The sequence below is a fragment of the Pollachius pollachius genome, assembly GCF_949987615.1.
Source record: "Pollachius pollachius genome assembly, chromosome: 2".
Taxonomy (NCBI): domain Eukaryota; kingdom Metazoa; phylum Chordata; class Actinopteri; order Gadiformes; family Gadidae; genus Pollachius; species Pollachius pollachius.
In genome coordinates, this window is record NC_136935.1 from 38,375,157 (window position 1) to 38,394,530 (window position 19,374).

The 19,374-nt window shown below is 45.2% G+C and overlaps 1 protein-coding gene across 6 annotated transcripts; it reads left to right on the forward strand.

Moving 5' to 3' along the window:
- Nucleotides 1-389: 389 nt before the first annotated feature.
- Nucleotides 390-18,917, forward strand: uso1 (USO1 vesicle transport factor). 6 transcript variants are annotated; one of them, XM_079729835.1, is made up of 27 exons: nucleotides 390-611; nucleotides 1,449-1,535; nucleotides 1,713-1,777; nucleotides 2,337-2,413; nucleotides 2,631-2,642; nucleotides 2,875-2,916; nucleotides 3,936-4,036; nucleotides 4,465-4,567; nucleotides 4,942-4,997; nucleotides 5,161-5,281; nucleotides 5,542-5,720; nucleotides 6,088-6,228; nucleotides 6,469-6,557; nucleotides 6,894-7,048; nucleotides 7,575-7,780; nucleotides 8,445-8,465; nucleotides 10,553-10,663; nucleotides 10,942-11,060; nucleotides 11,484-11,665; nucleotides 12,130-12,251; nucleotides 12,493-12,631; nucleotides 13,036-13,214; nucleotides 14,300-14,365; nucleotides 15,011-15,109; nucleotides 15,309-15,413; nucleotides 15,789-16,004; nucleotides 17,927-18,917. In XM_079729835.1, exons 1-27 carry the CDS (start codon nucleotides 546-548, stop codon nucleotides 18,005-18,007), a joined length of 2,940 nt encoding a protein of 979 aa, XP_079585961.1. In that variant the 5' UTR covers nucleotides 390-545; the 3' UTR covers nucleotides 18,008-18,917. The 6 variants fall into 6 exon arrangements, with proteins under 6 accessions (XP_079585961.1, XP_079585963.1, XP_079585962.1 ...); XM_079729837.1 differs by lacking the exon at nucleotides 8,445-8,465; XM_079729836.1 differs by lacking the exon at nucleotides 2,631-2,642.
- The last annotated feature ends 457 nt before the right edge of the window (nucleotides 18,918-19,374 follow it).

Genomic DNA, 19,374 nt, shown 5'->3' on the forward strand with positions numbered 1-19,374 from the left:
GTTTTATTTGGAGCCATCTAGTAAAACAAATATTGTCACTGTTAGGTTCGTTTTGTTGTGGGTGGTGTGTATTGTGTGTGTGTGTGTGTGTGTGTGTGCGTGTGTGCGTGCGTGTGTGTGTGTGTGTGTGTGTGTTGGAAAGCAAAAAAGCCAAATATTGTATCTTCTTAAGTATATGAAATAACTTACACCTCTCAATCAGATTATATGTACAATATGAGTATATAATGTGAAATGTAATCGGATGTTATTTTGCATTCTAACTGAAGTTTACGCAGGTAAAACGCCCACAGAAAGCATCCACATGGCCCTTTAAATAACAGAAAAGCAATTGTCCTCTGATCAGCCACGTCGCGCCACGTCAGCGCGCACGCGCAATGCCCTGACATTCGTGGAGTTCCGGAGTCAGTGCAAAGGGTTGTGTACTGTTTAGAAAAACAACACTGAATGGCTTTTTAACCTGTCACCCAACAACAGCAGGGACTGGATAGTTGTTAACTACAAGAACAGAAACACACGTAGAACCCCAATAGGACGATTAAGCGATGAACTTCTTCAGAGGAGTAATGGGTGGGCAACCAGCCGGGCCACAGCCGTCTGGAGCAGAGACGGTAGGGAATCTGGACACCATTAAGCTAGCGGACGGGCTCATTTTGAAACATGAAATGGCCAATATCACAACGATCCTCGTATGTGTTGTGCTTAAATGTTGGAGGTTTAGTTTGACGCTCCTTGGATACCCCAGGCCCTATCATGCAACCTGCCTCACCTGAGCTAACGGCTAGTTAGCTTACGTAGCCAATGTGTCAAAGATGATGATGCCATCACTCGTGGGAAAAAGTAGTTTGGATCGCATTGTTTGAATTGTATGAATATTGGATAGGACTCGCATAATGGCACATTATAGTGTCGTTAGTAGTTAAAATTTAACATTGGCGGTTGATTTCTTGGTAGAACCTGTTTTAATATGTGATGAGGTGGTTAGAGAGTCAGATGTCACATTAAGCCAAACCAGATTGTTGTGGCTGTCAGTGCGAACATCATAGCTGCTTCAAATATTAAGTAGTATGTTTATTTGATTCAGTTGATTTTATTTGAGCAACTTCTTATTATGTTGGTCAGTGTGAGCAATGCCTGTTATAGCATTTTCTGACAGCTTCATTGCTCGGGGCGGAGCTGTCGGTTCTGCTGCTGGTTGAATCACGTGGAACCAAAATGGTTACAATTTATACACATGTATGCTATTGATAGTGCTGACAACTACCAGCAGACAGAAATTGTAAGGTTGGTCTTAATCCATCACTTCAATAGATTTATCTTGTTCACAATCACTTTGATTCCTTTGCCCAAGTTACTTAACATGGTTTACCTTTTTTTATTGTGAATGTAGAGCAAATGTATCCAAGGTAAATAAACCTTTACAATTTTTTGTTTGTTCTTGTTAACAGATCCAGAAGTTGTGTGACCGGGTGGCATCGTCTACCCTGCTAGAGGATCGGCGAGATGCTGTCCGTGCTCTGAAGTCCCTCTCCAAGGTCCAAGCCTGGCTTCCCCTTCAATGCATACTCAGTACTCAAGCCATACATTCCCTGTTCTGTCACTAAATATCAATCCATGTGTTCTTTCATGTGTATTCATGTCACTCTCTCTGACACAGTGTCTTTGTAGCACAACATTGAACTTGTTTTTGATTTATGTTTTATTTTGTGTAGAAATATCGCCTGGAAGTCGGGACACAGGCCATGAATCACCTGCTCCAGATCTTGCAGACAGACAGGTAAACCGTTGTTACATTGTGTATTCAGATATACCCCAGTATGACACTTTTCCCTCACCATATTTTTATTTTTTGGAAAGTAGTATTTTCTTACCTAAAAATTATATCAAAGATAAATTTGATAGTAGGAAAGCATGTTATTGATATAAAATACAAAAGACAAATATGGTGAGGGACAGGAGACTATGCACACACACACAAACTATGTTTAGAGCTTGCCTTGAAAAAAACCCACTATGTAAATGCAATGTAATATTATTAAGTGTGATATGCGGCCTTCACCTTAGTGTATTCAGCATTGAGCTGTTTGGGGGCGGCAATAGCTGAGGAGGTACAGCCATTGACCTGTCCCCGGAAGGTTGCCAAGCTGAATGTTGAGCTGTCCCTGAGGAAGATACCTAACCCTAACGGCTCCAACGAGCTGACGGTGTGGGAATGGGTCTATGAATGGTTCTAAGTCGCTTTAGATAAAAGTCTGCTAAATGACCTAAATGTAAATGTAATGTAAATGTGCTGTACATGGCGGTCTAATATAATCCCCTGTATCCTGTTACTATAGGTCGGACTCTGAAATCATCGGCTATGCTTTAGACACGCTCTTCAACATCATCTGCAACGACGAGGAGGAAGAGCAAGGTAAGGCCCACTCACAAATGTTATGCGGATATTGTTGTTTCAACACCGCAATTATTACATATTTTTAATGATGTAGTTATTCTTAACCTATTTTCTATTCACGTTAACCTTTATAGCTTTAGATACATGTCTCTCGGTTGATGAAGAGCAGGTTGTTGTTGACTTCTATAAAGATTATCTGGTCTCATTCTTTCTCTTCCATGTTTAAATCCCACAGATGAATCGGAAGGTAATTTCCAGTTTTTTTGCATGGCCACACCCACTCATCCCTCTGCCATCCCTTGAACTCTAGCAGCACGTTCAGATATCTATTCAGTTATAATTAGTGTAATTGAACTCGCTCATCCACAAACATGCAGCGGGGTTCGTGGTTTCTGCAACAAACTCTCCAAGCTTTCAAGTGGAGCCCATGCTAGTTTTTGGCTTGACACTTCCTCTTGCCCCCCTGTATACCCTTCCAGATGCGGCCTCTATGGGGAAGCAAAAGGCTGTGGCAGTGCCTGGTCAGTACTATAGTAGAGCTACTATCCACTGGAAAAAATAGTGGTACCCAAAATAAGCACTACCAGAACTAACCTCACAAGATGGCTTTGCAGTGAAAATGTTGTCCCTTGCTTAACGGTGTTGGCCACAATTCTTCACTAATACCACTTTACTTGAGCCTCTTTCGTGTGCTTACACGAGTAATACCCCCAGTCGTATCTGGTTTGCGGTGAAAATTATGCCGATTTTGTTTTCTGTGTCACGTAGTGTGTGTGTGTGTGTGTGTGTGTGTGTGTGTGTGTGTGTGTGTTTGTGTGTGGGGTCTTTTGTATCTTCTGTCCATTTAATTTTTCATTGTAATGTGGGGGGTTAATTCTAGCTAATTTATTCAATTTCAAAAATATTTTATTTTTTTTCCCTTACTTAACTGAAAGTTCATCTGAAATGGCATTTAGAGCATATTATTCTTTCTTGATATGACACATTTCCAAGGGAAATGTCTTAGTGGTTCAGGACCTAATTTAGGAGGAGGAATCTGATATGTTTGAGCAAAAGTGACCAACAATGCCAGCCAGCTGTGTTGGCATGATGCAGTCTTTGTATGAGGTAGGGTGAGAATATAATATGGTATTGTTCAGAATAGACTTTCAGGTGTTAGATATCAGCTGTAGAAAAAGTAATTTTTTTAAACTTGGAAGGAAATTGCATTAATATGCAGGTATACTTTTTTACTGTTTTTTAATTATATGCACAATTTTCCATGTTGAAATTGGCAAGGTGAAAGTACGTTTTAATTTCCTGCTCAACAAATTCGTAAATACCTGCCACCTCTTTTCAGTAACGCAGTAAACCCCAGCTAGTGTCTTCCAGCCCTTCCTCCCCCTCACTCTCCCCCACACTCTCCCCCTTGTGCATCCTATAGTCCTCCCCCAACCCTAGTTCACGGTTGCAACACTAAGCCACGGTTGTACTTGGTGTTCCCCTGAGGTTATCTGCACAAGAGGCTTTGACAAACGGATCTTGTTTCCCCCTCTCTCAGACGAGAACCCACAGAAGCAGGTGGATGACCTTGGGGTCCAGTTCACAGATAAGTTAATCCAGGAACCTGAAAATGTCACCCTGCTGCTGACGATGTTGGAGGTGAGTCCGTCGCTTCTACTCCAAATAAACGTTCGTAGCATTATTAGTTTACTTATTATTAGTCTACTTACATCACTTTAATTTGAAGTGAATACGGTGTCATTATACACACACACACACTCCCTCTGAAACTATGTAAAGTACTTTCGGTGTCTTGAAAAGTGGCACATTGATTTGTGTAAGCATTTTTCGTGAAAATTATTATTTCAGCTTTGTCTTTAGCGCACCAAGATCAGACATATATTCCTGATATGATGTTGTTACTGGGGCAAGTGTTTGTTTCCTGTGTGGTTTCCTGCATGGGTTTTCGTTTGTTTCCTGTGTGGTTTTCTACATGTGGTTTTATTCAGTACATCACATCCACACTGTGTGAGTGAACACAATATATATGTGTGTGTGTGTGTGTGTGTGTGTCTCTGCTGTTCCAGGAGTTTGACTTTCATGTGCGGTGGCCCGGTGTGAAGCTGTTGACCATCCTTCTGAAGAACCAGTGTGTCCAGCTGCAGGCCATCATCCTGGTCAGCCCCATGGGTGAGGCTCGTGCTGCCCCATTACTTACTCAACCACGCGCCACGGACCCAACACCATACTAAACCTCTTGAGTGAAAGGATCAGCAGCTCTTGTGCGCTCAAGAGTGTTCAGAGTGTGTGGTCCGGTCCGACAGACACACTGGTATGGTCTTTTGGGACCCGAGAGGAAAAAGCTTCAGAGCCCCTTCTACCACTTGCTTGGGTTTAATATCCTATGGGAGGTGTCTTGAAATGTCTGAAGGGAATATTATTTAAATTCAACCTTTTATCCCTTAGTAGAAGATAAGTAAATTACCATGTCGCAAATGATATATTATTCTGTTTTTTGATTCGTTGCCAAATGTGTAAATAGTCCCGTTAAACTCATCCCACAGGTGTCTCTCGGCTGATGGACCTTCTTGCAGACTCAAGAGAAGTTATCCGCAACGATGTGAGTTTTTACTTAAAGTACTATTGCGTTTTGAGTGAGAAGTCATTTTGAATACTAAAAAAAGTAGAAAGGGTTTGTGATTGTGTAACCCAACACGTATTCCTGCTCACACTTTCAGTTCTGTGCAATTAACAACTCTGTGTTTGTCGACTGTTTGAACCAGGGCTTGCTGTTGCTCCAGCAGCTGACAAAAAACAACGCTGCCATCCAGAAGATTGTGGCCTTTGAGAACGCCTTTGAGCGACTCTTAGACATCATCACAGAGGAGGGGAGCAGCGATGGAGGTACTGGGCTCTAAACTGTTCCCGTGGAAACGTCCAGTTTCAGAAAAAACAGTAAAACAATGATGTACATTTATATATGGGAGTTTGATTCCCAATGTCTGCCTACTACACGTAGTGACTGCTAAAATAATGGATTCCCACTGTTTGTATAAGAGTTTTGCTCTGCTGCCTAATGTAATCCTGTAAAGCCCCTACGGTACGTGCTGTATGTATGCGATGTACCACACTCAACCTTGAAGTGTGTGCTTGATGACTCTCAGGCATCGTGGTGGAGGACTGTCTGATCCTGCTGCTGAACCTCCTCAGAAACAACAGCTCCAACCAGAACTTCTTCAAGGAGGGTTCCTACATCCAGAGGATGAAGCCCTGGTTCGAGGTGGGGGACGATAACTCTGGCTGGTCCGCCCAGAAGGTCACCAACCTACACCTTATGCTTCAGGTAACTGCCCGAACAGCCAGCCTGACCCATGGGTTTCAGTGGTCAGCTGAAGGGTAATACATTGGAACGTGTGAAGGAAAAATGTGCTATACTTTAGCAATATTTATTGCCCTCTCTTGCCAGCACCTATTTTCAAGCGATATTGGTTCATTATATTGAAATACATGGACTAACTGAAATTGTAATAATTTTTTAAGATCAGACAAAAAATGTAATGGCTAGTTGGACCGACTCTAAGTCAAAAGGTTCGAGGTTCGATCACCAATATAATTTGATTTACTTCGGATAAAAGGGTCTCCTAAATTATGTAAAATAACTGTGTTAGCCATTAATCATCAAATTCCTGTGTGTGTGTGTGTCCTTCCAGTTGGTGCGAGTGATGGTTTCCCCAACCAACTCTCCGGGGGCCACGGCCAGCTGCCAGAAGTCCATGTTCCAGTGTGGCCTGCTGCAGCAGCTCTGCACCATCCTCATGGCCACCGGAGTCCCTGCAGACATCCTCACTGAGGTAGCCCCCAGGAAGCCAACCTGGACAGAATAACTCAGTGTGACACCAGGTCATAGGTAGGATAGGGACGGTGCCCACGCAGATGGTGCCAACCGATTCTCTGCTAAGAAAGGCCAAGATGACCCAAACTCTGCTACTTCTAGTATCAGCTCTGCCAAAGATCTTACAAAACATACAAAAGCCAGAGTAAACCACCCAAACTGAAATCCTGGCTCACTGCGATCTTCTTCTTTTCTTCAGACCATCAACACTGTGTCGGAAGTCATCCGTGGATCCCAAGTCAACCAGGACTTCTTTGCCTCCGTTAACGCCCCTTCGAACCCACCAAGGTTAGCAAGACTTGCTACTTGTTTTCCTTTTAGTGTCCTCAGGTTTTTAATGAAGGGTGCTCAACATTAATGTTATGATTACAAGTTCAGCTTGATTATATAGCACAATAAATGCAACAGTGGATTGATCAAGGTGTGGTCAATCAACTGGACAGAGATGTGCTAACGTATCAGTGTTGACCCTTAAAAAATAGCATACATAATCAGACACTTCAGTATAAAACACAATTTCAGAGACTCTTATCATATCGAACCAACCAATTACAAGTCAAATAAATAGCGTCATCTAATGCCAGAGGATGACCTTATGACCTTTCTCACCCCTGGTTCCTCCAGGCCAGCCATCGTGGTGCTGCTGATGTCCATGGTGAACGAGCGGCAGCCCTTCGTGCTGCGCTGCGCCGTGCTCTACTGCTTCCAGTGCTTCCTCTACAGGAACCAGAAGGGCCAGGGGGAGATCGTGGCCACCCTGCTGCCCTCCACCATCGATGGTCTGTACCTCTTCCAGCCAGGCCTTTCATGTAGTCATCCAATGGGAAGTATAACAGGAAGGCTGGGTCGAATGTACAAATATTGTACCATGTTGTCATGGGGATTTTTATTATTTAATTGACTTTATCACATTTGCCTTCTGCCATCAAAAAAACCCTGTTGAACATTTTGTTCTCTGGGGAATTTCTTGAGGAAATGAGCCAGAGATTTTGTGGTGAGCAGGGTAGTCTAGTGGTAGATGTGTTGGATGTCCTTCTTCCCATTGATGGATATAAAATGTCACTTCTTCTATTTGGTGCAGAATTTAATGCAATCGACGCCTGTAACGCATGCAAATTCATATACGACAAACATGGGAAAGACGAAAATAGCAAATAACACGTTGAGAAACCATCTCTTTAAGATGTCATGACGACGAACATAATGACACGAAGAAGGAAAAAGTAACTTAGTAAATTAGTCCTCACCGTCTAAACCTTCTATGTCTCCCCCCTTCCATCCCACCCCCCAACCCATGACCTCCAGCCAACTCCATCTCGGCGGGCCAGCTGCTGTGCGGAGGGCTGTTCTCGGCCGACTCGCTGTCCAACTGGTGTGCGGCTGTGGCCCTGGCCCACGCCCTGCAGGACAACCTCACCCAGAAGGAGCAGCTCCTCCGGGTGCAGCTGGCCACCAGCCTGGGGAAGCCCCCGGTGTCCCTGCTGCAGCAGTGCACCAACATCCTCTCACAGGTAGGAGGGGAGGGAGGGAGGGGGGGGGAGGCTGGGCAGGGTGACATTGAGAAGAGAGGGAGAGGGATGAAAGAGGGAAGGGATGGGATGGGGGGGGGGGGGGGGGGGGGGCGGGAGTAGGGAGAGCAAGGGGGGGAAGGGTTACATTGAGCCAATGGGGTTAATGTAGATCCTTAATGTGTCAATTAAAAGACGGGAGAAAAGATGTGCAGTAGCGTTTATGGTTTGTGTGCAGGTTTTTACTAACAACGTCTATAAATAATCTTAATCTCTAAATCGAATTGTTCTTTTATTAAAGGTGACATATCATCATACCACCAGGTGTGAGTGTGATTAGCTGTTACAAGCCGTTTTGATAATCTGTCACTTCTGAAATCACAAGTGGGCATGTCCACCTAGATGTGAACTGGATAGATCAGTCTACCAGCCTACCCAGTTTGACTGTAGCAAACGTTGCTCATCTATCCGTCATACATCTAGGTGGACGCGCCCACTTGTGAGTCAGAAGAGGCAGATTTCCAAAACAGCTTGTAACGGCTAATCACACTCACACCTGGTGGTATAATATGTCACCTTAAAATATTTTACTGCATAAAAGTTAGAACGTATTGTATGTATTGTGAAATGTTAGCATCACAATATCAATACGACTGTGATTTTGCAGGGTGATAAAGTCAACCGAAGGGTGAGTAATAACAGTGTGCGGTTTGGCTTGGCATCAGTCGCGGGCCTGGGAGAGGAGTGCGGGTTTCCTGTGTGTTTACTCATATGATCGTATTTCTCTTTGTTTGGGGAGCTGCCTTCCTGGTTGTTGTATGTCCTTTCCTTAACCTGCAAGTGTGACCCGGTTCTTCTCTAGATTCACATTCCCATCGTGCACACTGACATGGAAAACATTTGCTTTTGGGTTAGGCGTCTTGCACGAGAAGGCCTAGAGACAGGGTCCTGACCATTGGGGATCGAACCCAGTACCTTTTTGGCTGGGGGTCAAAACATCCCTAGCTGCCACGCCATCCTGCACCCTAATAGTAGTTCTACCATTTGTAATTAACAAAATGTGTCAGAGCTCTGTGATAGTCATCTTGTTCTGTGCTTGATTTGGCGATATCCCTCCCTACGGGGGAAGGTTCCATTAGAGAGATGATCAAATACATTCAGTACAGTTTATTGGTTATATCTATTGATCAGGGAGCAAAATTATGAGCGGTGTGTTTGGAACTGCGAACAGGCTGAAGAGCCGTGTCGATTCCCTATAACAACAGTTCCCTCCATAGTAGTCTTCACTGTTCTGTTCTGTGTTTGGTAATAATATATTTCATAAACTCATACAATTTCATAAAGTAGTGAACTGTGTTAAAGATAATCTCATTAATATCTGTGGTTACTTCCCATGTTTTAGTTTTGTTTTCTTATTTTTATTTGTTTGCGTTGCATCAAACTTGGAGACCAAATCTGAGAAGGTGATTTTCTGACTTTCTCTCGTCCAATCCGCTGGCTAGTCTTCACCGCTCGCACCAGCTACTCTCCTGCATTTCTTTTTAAGAAATGAACTTCCTAAAGCATGTTCACACTTTATATTTTGTATTATATATTTATCTGAAACAAAATATTGTATTTATCAATTGATGATAGTTTACAAATCAGTTATTGGTGTGATCTAAGTTTTAATGAGAGGCACCAGCTTGTTAAACTCCAAAACCTCTCCCACCTGTGGCTAGTAGTCCTCTTAAAGATGCATGCAAATATTATTTAGCAGCGATTTATTTACAGAGCTTATTTCTTCATCCTTCAATTAAAGTAAAATGCTGTATGCTTTGCATGTGGTAAACCTCCTGAGGCTCAACCAAGATCTTCCATTCAACTAGAAGATAATAATAAACTTGAGAAACACGCAATGCATAACTCAGTATAACCTATATCTTGCGTACTAGTTCTCAAACATATTTCTATGGTTCTCGTTTCGGATAATACTTTGTACCCTTTTCTCTTTTGTTTCGGGTTTTTAAATGTAGGCATGCATGGCCAGGTAGACCTAACCTTGCTTTGGTTTAACATGTTTGTGTCCATGTTTTTCTTCTTTATTTTGTGTTAACCTCATTAACTACTACTACTACTAATGGTTGGCAGTTATTGAGGTCCTGCTGTTTGATGTCCTGGCATGGGGAGGGGTTGGTACTGTCGGAAAAACAATATCTTCATTGATCATGTTTCAGTTTTGTAGATTTTCTCTAGGATGCCAGAGAGATGCCACTTTTGTAAAAACCTGGTTAGATGCCAACACCATACAACACGACTAACAGTTCCTGCCTATGGTTTAAATGCCGCGCAGTTGTTGCCTCATTCATCCACACCTCCTGACCCTGATGAAAATTTAATTTGACACATCATCAAGCTGTACAACTTCCCCCGGGAACGCAATTACAACCAATAATGAAAAGATCAATTGACGTTTAACAATTTGGCCTACAAAATGAATGTCTGTGTTCATGATGTGTTCACCCCGTGATCACTTTGCTGATCAGAGGCCAAACTCCCCCCAGAACCTTCCAATGGAGAACCAGGGTTTCTCCATGGAAACACTGCATCTTGAGCAATCTACTCCTGTGCCCAAGTGTCCCTGTGGCCCTGTCCCCCTGTATGCTTTTTTCGGAGGGTGGCTACTTGGGAGGGAGGCTGATCAACAGGACCGTGACTGTATGCTGCATCCCGTGTATTAAATTGTCCTATTTAATGACCTTTCCTATCCCCCCTCCCTCCCACCACCACCCCCAGGGCAGCAAGGTGCAGACCAGGGTGGGTCTGCTCATGCTGCTGTGCACGTGGATCAGCAACTGCCCCATCGCCGTCACGCACTTCCTCCACAACCAGGAGAACGTGCCCTTTGTATCCTTGGCAACCATGCTGCCGTGTGTGTCTGTTAATTTTATTGCACCCTTCGAACACAAAGACAATTGTGTGAGGGCGTGACATGGCAAGGAATATAATCGTAAAGAAATTCAAATAAAAAGTAAAAAAATAATGTTGCGTAAGAGCAAAGCACGACGCCAAGCCAGGTGTGCCTCTCTCCTGGCTACCTCCCCCATAAGTTCCCATAAGGCAGCGCTGTTGTGTGCGTGTTTCGGTTCCCCTGTTGCGTCCCTTAACCCCGTGGCCCCGTGCAGCTGACGGGCCAGATCTCTGAGAACCTGGGCGAGGACGAGCGGTTGGTGCAGGGCCTGTGTGCGCTGCTGCTGGGCATCTGCATCTACCACAACGACAACTCCCTGGAGAACTACACCAAGTAAGAGGCTCCGGCCGACGCGCCGGGGCCCCTCTCATTACCCCTGATGTCACTTGTGTTATGCTGATGATTTTACTTTTATTCTACCGGAGATGACAGCGGTTTAATCAAGGGCAGAGTGTTTTATCATCAGATATGTGGTTTAACTTTCTGCCGATCTCTAGGTCGTATGGCAAAGCAAGTGATGATAAATAATAACAAACAAAAGTAGTCAAAGTAGTCCATGGATTAAAATACAACGCTTATACGTAATTATGTATATGTGTGCTCACACATGTAAACAAAATACACACCGTTGTACGGCTGAATCGACCAATCAAATCACGTTTTCCACGTACATCAGTGTTGAATACCACCTGCCTGACCCCTGACCTTTTTGCCGACCTCCTGACTGTCTTCCCCTCTCCCCCTCTCCCCCTGAAGAGAGAAGCTGAAGCAGCTGATCGAGAAGCGCATCGGGAAGGAGAACTTTGTGGAGAAGCTGAGCTTCATCACCAAGCACGAGCTGTACTCGCGCGCCGCCCAGAAGCCCCAGCCCGTCTTCCCCTCCCCGGAGCAGATGCTGTTCGACCACGAGTTCACCAAGCTGGTCAAGGACCTGGAGGGTGAGAGCGCCACGCCTGGACCTGACTCACACAGGGGGGGCCAAATGTTGTTGCTGAGGTTAATAGTCTACCTGTAGGCGTCCTTCAGCGAGCTGCCTAAACCCTACCTTCTCCTTGATGACGTGTACCTGAATTCACATCGATTAGATCATCACCTTCAATGACTAAATATCAAAATAAATGGTCATTCATTCCTGTTTTTAAAGGGTATTTGAGGATAGCCCCTTGAGATGAATCATCTCATTTTGTTATCGTCGTCATTTTTTGGTCTTCCTATTCTATGATCGTGTCTCTTTTTGGAGTCTTTTTTGGATATCCATCGCTTTTAAACTTTGTAAACCACTGGTTAAAGGCCACCTCCTACCCAACCTTGACTTATACTTGTCAATTCGTACTTGTTAAATGATGCTAGGCTATTCATTTCTTTCATGGAGCCATCAAACTGTTTGTCCTCCTCCGTACAGGCGTAATCACCAAGGCGGTCCACAAGTCCAGCGAGGAGGAGAAGAAGGAGGAGGAGACGAAGAAGACAATAGAGCAACACGACAGCATCGTGACGCAGTACAAGGAACTCATCAGAGAGCAGGTACCAAGCTCTGAACACTTGAACCTCTGGGGCCTCATTCGCCATCCACCCATCTCTGCAGCCACCTCTGCTCTAAACACTAGTGTTTAGGGCCGAGGGCCGAGATCATTTCAAAACCTAGTTTCAAAATAATTCCTTTGAAGAGGCCGAAGCAGCACTGGGAGTTAGAGCTCAAGGTGACATACATTTTAATGTGTGTTTTTAGATGCATTACATTGTGCATGCCTCCCTCCCCTCCCAGGATTCCCAGCTGCAGGAGCTCAGGGAGCAGGTGTCGTCTATGTCCTCCCAGAAGGAGCTGATGCAGAGCTCGCTAGCACAGCAGCTGTCCCAGATCCAGCAGCACAAGGATCAGTACAACCTCCTCAAGCTCAAGCTAGGTATCGTCACTGCCTGATTCCTAATCTATCCGTCAGACTTGGTATTCTGCATAACAATCGGCAATCATTAGGAAGTTCAAGTGCAGATGATTCATAATTAACCCGCATGTTGAGTTTTTTAAGAGGTCGATGTAATCATTGCATCGTGTGATATCCAATAACGGATACTTTAACCCCGCTCTTACAAAAGCGCTGTATACATCTAATTTATTATTGTTATTGTGGGGGGCAGTATTTGCCAGGTGTTTGTCTCTTAATTTCATCACTAGATCTCCTTATTTCCCTCAGCTTGTTTTATATTTGGTTCTAGAAGCGTCTGCTAAAATGACGCGGTAGTGAATACATGGTGAGTAAAGAATGAACTCAACCCCCTCCACCTGTTTGCCCCACGCTGCACGCTCCAGGGAAGGACAGCCAGAGCCAGGCGGGCAGCCAGGCGGGCAGCCAGGCGGACGGCGCCCAGGTGAACGGGCTCCAGACGGAGGAGCTGAGCCAGCTCCGCGAGGAGGTGGAGGAGCTCCGCAGGCAGCAGGCCACGCTGCACTCACAGCTGGGGGAGAAGGACACGCTCATCACCACCCTGGTAGGCACGCCGTCCATGGTAGACCTCACCTCACTGCAGACTACCGCAGCCATTCAGTGGTTGGATTGTTCCTCTTCCAAACATGGGGTCCACATACCGGTTTGAACCTTACTACCGATCCGTGACACCGCACCAATGGGAACTTAATGGAGAGACGAGGTTCCTCAAACCTGGGCCAAGCCGAAGGGAGGCAGTTATTTAGTCAGAACCCCTGCTGTGTAGCAGTGTGGTACATTCCTTCTGAATGTATATTTCGAAGGGGACTTCAAACATTCTGATGCAGGCCTGTGTGTTTGTTAGCGATGGTACCTGATGCAGGCCTGTGTGTTTGTTAGCGATGGTACCTGATGCAGGGCTGTGTGTTTGTCAGCAATGGTACCTGATGCAGGCCTGTGTTTGTTAGCGATGGTACCTGATGCAGGCCTGTGTTTGTTAGCGATGGTACCTGATGCAGGCCTGTGTTTGTTAGCGATGGTACCTGATGCAGGCCTGTGTGTTTGTAATCGATGGTACCTGATGCAGGCCTGTGTTTGTTAGAGATGGTATCTGATGCAGGCCTGTGTTTGTTAGCGATGGTATCTGATGCAGGCCTGTGTTTGTTAGCGATGGTACCTGATGCAGGCCTGTGTGTTTGTCAGCAATGGTACCTGATGCAGGCCTGTGTTTGTTAGCGATGGTACCTGATGCAGGCCTGTGTTTGTTAGCGATGGTACCTGATGCAGGCCTGTCGTTGTTAGCGATGGTACCTGATGCAGGCCTGTGTGTTTTGTAATCGATGGTACCTGATGCAGGCCTGTGTTTGTTAGCGATGGTACCTGATGCAGGCCTGTGTTTGTTAGCGATGGTATCTGATGCAGGCCTGTGTTTGTTAGCGATGGTACCTGATGCAGGCCTGTGTTTGTTAGCGATGGTACCTGATGCAGGCCTGTGTTTGTTAGCGATGGTACCTGATGCAGGCCTGTGTGTTTGTTAGCGATGGTACCTGATGCAGGCCTGTTTGTTAGTTAGCGACGGTACCTGATGCAGGCCTGTGTGTTTGTTAGCGATGGTACCTGAGTGTTTGTCCTTCCTCCTTGTTTGTGTAGCGGTCGGGGTCGTCGCAGGAAGCAGGAGACGCCACAGGAGGGCCAGACAACACAGACATGACCCAGGTACATTGATTTGTTCACTCTCCACAGAGCTTATTTCTTTATTTAGACATTTGGCCAATGCTTTTATCTGAAGTGACTCACAAGGTAGAAAGTTGAACAAAATGTGTTCAAAAAGTGCTGCTTGAACACGTTTCTAATCAATCACTAGACAGAGTGGTAAACATCTTCACTAGTAAAACAATGTTTTATTAGTGGTAGTAAAATGTAATAGAAGAAGCTGAAAATGTAGAAGGGCTTTGCAACAAAGTGTGTTCAACTAGAGCTCAATAAATCACAGTGTATGATTTTGATCCCGGATGAGTTAAAACTTTTCGCTTACATTAACTTTTTCAAAGGCCTTTGTCTTTCATCGATTGTACATTAAATGCAAGTAAATTATGTGCAGATGGAGAAAATTTGTTAAGTCATTCTAAATTGCTTCACCTGACTAGTTAAAAATAAGTCACCATGTCACAGAGAATAAATGTATTCAACTCAGATCATTTTATTGATCTGACTTTAATTATCACTTTTTATATTAGAAACATCCTTTGCAGGATCTAAGGTTGCAATGCATTAAGACGTGTGTGTGTGTGTGTGTGTGTGTGTGTGTGTGTGTGTGTGTGTGTGTGTGTGTGTGTGTGTGTGTGTGTGTGTGACCACCAGGAGCTGGAGGCTCGGAGGAGTCAGATCCAGTCCCAGCAGGCTGAGATCAGCCAGCTGCAGACAGAGAGGACAGAGCTGCTGAGGAGAGCAGAGGCCAAGGTAAACGATAACATCCCAATTATCCAGGACAATGATGTGAACAACAAAGATCCTATTTCAAATTGAGAAAGTGAGACTATTAAGCACAACGAGGCTATAGTCAATAATAATAACCTATAATATACCAACTAGCGGATCTCATCTTGAGCTTGAGGTGGCAGTAAAGGACCTGCTCGGTGTGTCTGTGTCTCCTCCCCAGAGCTCAGAGGCCGGTGTGGCTGGAGGGAGCTCAGAAGACTCAGCCCTGCTGGCAGACCTGGAGGGTAGACTGGCCACCCAGACCTCAGAGACAGACAGACTCAAGGTATGGACACCTCTACCATCCATCTTCAAAACCACCACATACTACCATTAACCAGGTATAACCACCTGGTTAATGGCCCCTATACTGCCCCTGTCTGCTGTTCTGCACCGTTCGGATCCCACAACAATGTCATCGAGTGGCGACCTGTTATCTGTCCAGTGTTAATGTGTGCTATTGCTGGGTCACAATGTTCTGTTATCGTGGAAGATATCTGCACCATTGGTGTCTGGATTTAGTTCAGAGATTTTTAACATGTTGTGATTCTGCTTCAACTCCCTCCTTGCTGACCTTGAACCCTTTCTAACACTATCTCTATTTCCCTCTTTCTTTCTTCCTTTCTCTCCGTCCTATTTGTGCTCTCTCTCCCTCTCCCAGGCGGAGGTCAAGGGCCTGACGGAGGGCCAGGCAGGAATGGAGCAGCAGCTGGCCTCGGCCACCAGCACGGTGGCCATCCTGCAGGCGGAGAAGGCCAAGCTGCAGGGGGAGCTGCAGGAGTCGAAGAAGGAGCAGGACGACCTGCTCATGCTGCTGGCCGACCAGGACCAGAAGATCCACAGCCTCAAGCAGAAGCTCAAGGACCTGGGGGAGGCGGTACGCAACACACACCCCCCCCCCCCAACCACATTCATCACGTCACGTCGTCCCCCGGTTTACCCACCGGCTGTGGCGCTGATCGGACAATAGAACCCTATCCTATAGGGGGATTTCACGTGACGTCTTTCACGTCACGCAGGTTTTGAAGCTGCCCTGCTGCTGCTTTTTCATCAGCATATTATATTGCTTGAGAAGTAGCAGGATGGCGGTCTTGAACCTGATTTATGGAACTTCCCATCACGTGGTTGTAACCCACCTATAAGGTGTCACATGTGTCCACCCAGATGTACATAGCAACACTACCAAGGGGACACCGGCTTGTAGGCAGATCTTTCCATCATACACCTGGGTGGACACGCCCATCTTTGACGATGAAATCAGCTTGAAATTACTAGCGTCACACCTGGTCTTAAAATAGAGACCCTTGTTTGGTCTGCCATAGACTCACAAACACATCTTGTTCTGTAACCGCTTGCCCACTTCCTTCCGCATGGTCATGTTATGTCTAAATTATAGACATACCATGACCCCCCCCCCCCCCCCTTCCCCCCACCGTGTTGGCCTTGTCACTATCGGCCTCTGCCAGCCACAAAGTCACAAAACAACACATTGAACATGGCCGTACTATTCAACCATCCTAACACCCTCTTTCTGGTTTAAAAAACAGGAGGCCCACATAGTCTTGAGTAGTCATCCTTGAGAAGATGCATACCTGTTGATGATGCATACCTTCTAGGAAGTGCTTCTTCTTTAATTATGCATTGAGATAATTTGGATTGAATCATATAAATAATGTAATAACAGTTAGCAGTTTAGAGTCTAGCACAGTTTAGAGACCAACACTCAGGAAACATGAAACCTCTGAGCAAGCTATGCTGCTCTGTTTCTGTTGGTTTCACCTTCAACCGGATTTAATGATGTCACGCCAACATGAGCACTGATTGGCTGAGGGCACTCCACTCTGGATAATCAGGGGTTAGTCCCCAGCGGGCCACCTCCATGCCTACTGCAGTCCACTGGGACTCGCTGTTCTGTTGTTCTCAGTAGCAGCACACACAAGCACACACACACACGCTGTCTTCATGCTAGACCTTGGTTCTCGCCTCTTTAGCATGTCACACAGCTTTCCTCAAACAGATTTAAGCCCAGCCTTATTGCTTGACCCACAACCTCTGGGGCCAACTAAGACATGTTAACATGCCTGAATATAAAGAACGTCAAATGTAAACAAGCGTGAAGCGTGAGTTTAAATAATCAATGATTTGATTCGCCTTAATTTGAGCTATATCATATTATAACTACTGAAGGCCCGCCCCCCGACCAACGGTTTGAGAAACGCCGATCTGATGCAAAATAGTTAAAAAAAGTGTGGCAGGATTGTGTAGTGGTAATGGTGTTTTAACTCCCGGCACAAAGGATTCTGGGTTCAATCCCCAATGTCCGCGTCCTAAACTGCAGGCGTCCTTGAGCAAGATTGCCTAACCCCCAACCTGCTCCTTAAAGGTGACATATTATACGACCAGGTGTGAGTTTGATTAGCCGTTACAAGCCTTTTTCAAAATCTGCCTCTTCTGACATTACAAGTGGGCGTGTCCACCTAGATGTATGACGAGATGTATGCTAAAGTCCACTGGGTAGGCTGGTAGACTGATCTGTCAATACATACATCTATGTGGAGACTTCCACTTGTGATGTCAGAAGAGGCAGATTTTCAAAATGAATCGTAACAGCTAATCACACTGGTGGTATAATATGTCACCTTTAAGGACTAACAAAACATTGGCTTTATACCAATAGAAAATGGAAACTGTAGTTGCGGGTAGTTGCTCTCAGACTGGTGGTGTGTGATGGCTGATGTAAGGTCTTCTCACCTAGCAGCCTTTGTTCGCCCTAGTTAGAACGCCTCCCTCTCTCCACAGGTGGACGACGACGACGACCTCCGGGAACAGACGGACGATGACTACGATGAGGAAGAGGATGATGAAGAGAAGGACGACTAAAGAGAGAGAGAGAGACAGACCGATGGAGGAAGAGAGAAAGAGAGATGGTGAACCAGTGGGGCTGGAAGGCCCACGCTCTAACCAACGTAGTGGAAAGCCTAGGACTAAAATTGAAGCAGTTGTTGCTCTTGCCAGATGCCATGCTAACTTCATCCTTTGTCCCCCCCCCGACAACAACCATACCCCACCCCCTGGCATAGTCTTTTTAATTGTTTGTACATTTTTATCTTCTCAATGGCTGTGGCTCCATTAGGATTCGGTTTCCAGCCACAAGTCATTTGGACATGATTGATTCCCCCGCCCCAAGTGCATCACCAACGAGTAGATGGCTTCTCGATGCTTCGCATGTAGTTCAGCATCTCTTGCGTTTTTATACCATAGTAATTCATAACCCAGCTGGCCACTCCACTGACAGCAGTGTAACACCCAGCGGATGAAATACAGTGAGGGGGTTGTGCTCATGAAATCACAAAATGCCACCTATCGTGACCTTTTTTGTTACCGTAACAGGAATCCAATCGGTTCGGCCCGTTCTGTTATCTGCCAACACATACATTAGACACACGCAATGTGTACATCGTTCATCCTGCTAGTCATAGCTGTGCTGACTACTAAGGTGTACAACCCACTGCCTCTACTGGTTTGGACCTGATCAGTTAAGAGCCTGTACTAAAGTTTGATGTAAAGTACATTCAACAACAGCAAATTCCCACGCCCCTGCTTCAAGTTCACCCCCCCCTCAACATGCTTCTATGGTAACAGGCTGCAATACACTGAACACCACGATGTACACACAAAAACGGATATTTTTGCAACTTTTTTGTCCAATGCTGGCGTCCAGCTTCTGTATGATATTGTGTAACTTATCGATTTATGAGCCACGTTGAAATAAATAATCTATGAATATGTACACATGGCGGAATAATTGAGTTTTCACGGTTTGCATATTTAGGTTAAGAGTACATAAAAGTTAAGACACTGTGTTAATGTTAGCTCATTCTCGGCTGTTCCCAGAGAAAACCTTGAAGTTATTAAAGTAAGTATACTTTGATTAAAAATCTAACATTTTCTAACCACAACGCTGCACATTGTCTTAATGGGCAGCTGAAACTCGTTTCCAATAAAACTGCTTTGTGATATAGTGTTTAACAACCATTTTACCCTATGATATTGATTGTCAGGTCCCTAGTGTGGTTGATGAAGCACTCCCATGGGACCACGTATGGCTTCAGGGAACAAGGAGAAGCACCCAAGTGGACCGTTTTACTCCTTTAGATTGCTTCACTAGAGATTTGGATGGGGGAGGATAGTATAGTATTTGACTAAAGAGCCGGTAATTTCTCCAGTTTTGCTTACTTAAAATGTTT

What these genes read in the sequence shown, in the direction of transcription:
- uso1 (XM_079729835.1), top strand. Translation starts at nt 546, where the DNA reads ATGAACTTCTTCAGAGGAGTAATGGGTGGGCAACCAGCCGGGCCACAG. An exon ending in CATCCTGGTCAGCCCCATGG is followed by an intron (nt 4,568 to 4,941) that starts GTGAGGCTCGTG and finishes CTCATCCCACAG; the next exon opens with GTGTCTCTCGGCTGATGGAC. An exon ending in ACCTACACCTTATGCTTCAG is followed by an intron (nt 5,721 to 6,087) that starts GTAACTGCCCGA and finishes GTGTCCTTCCAG; the next exon opens with TTGGTGCGAGTGATGGTTTC.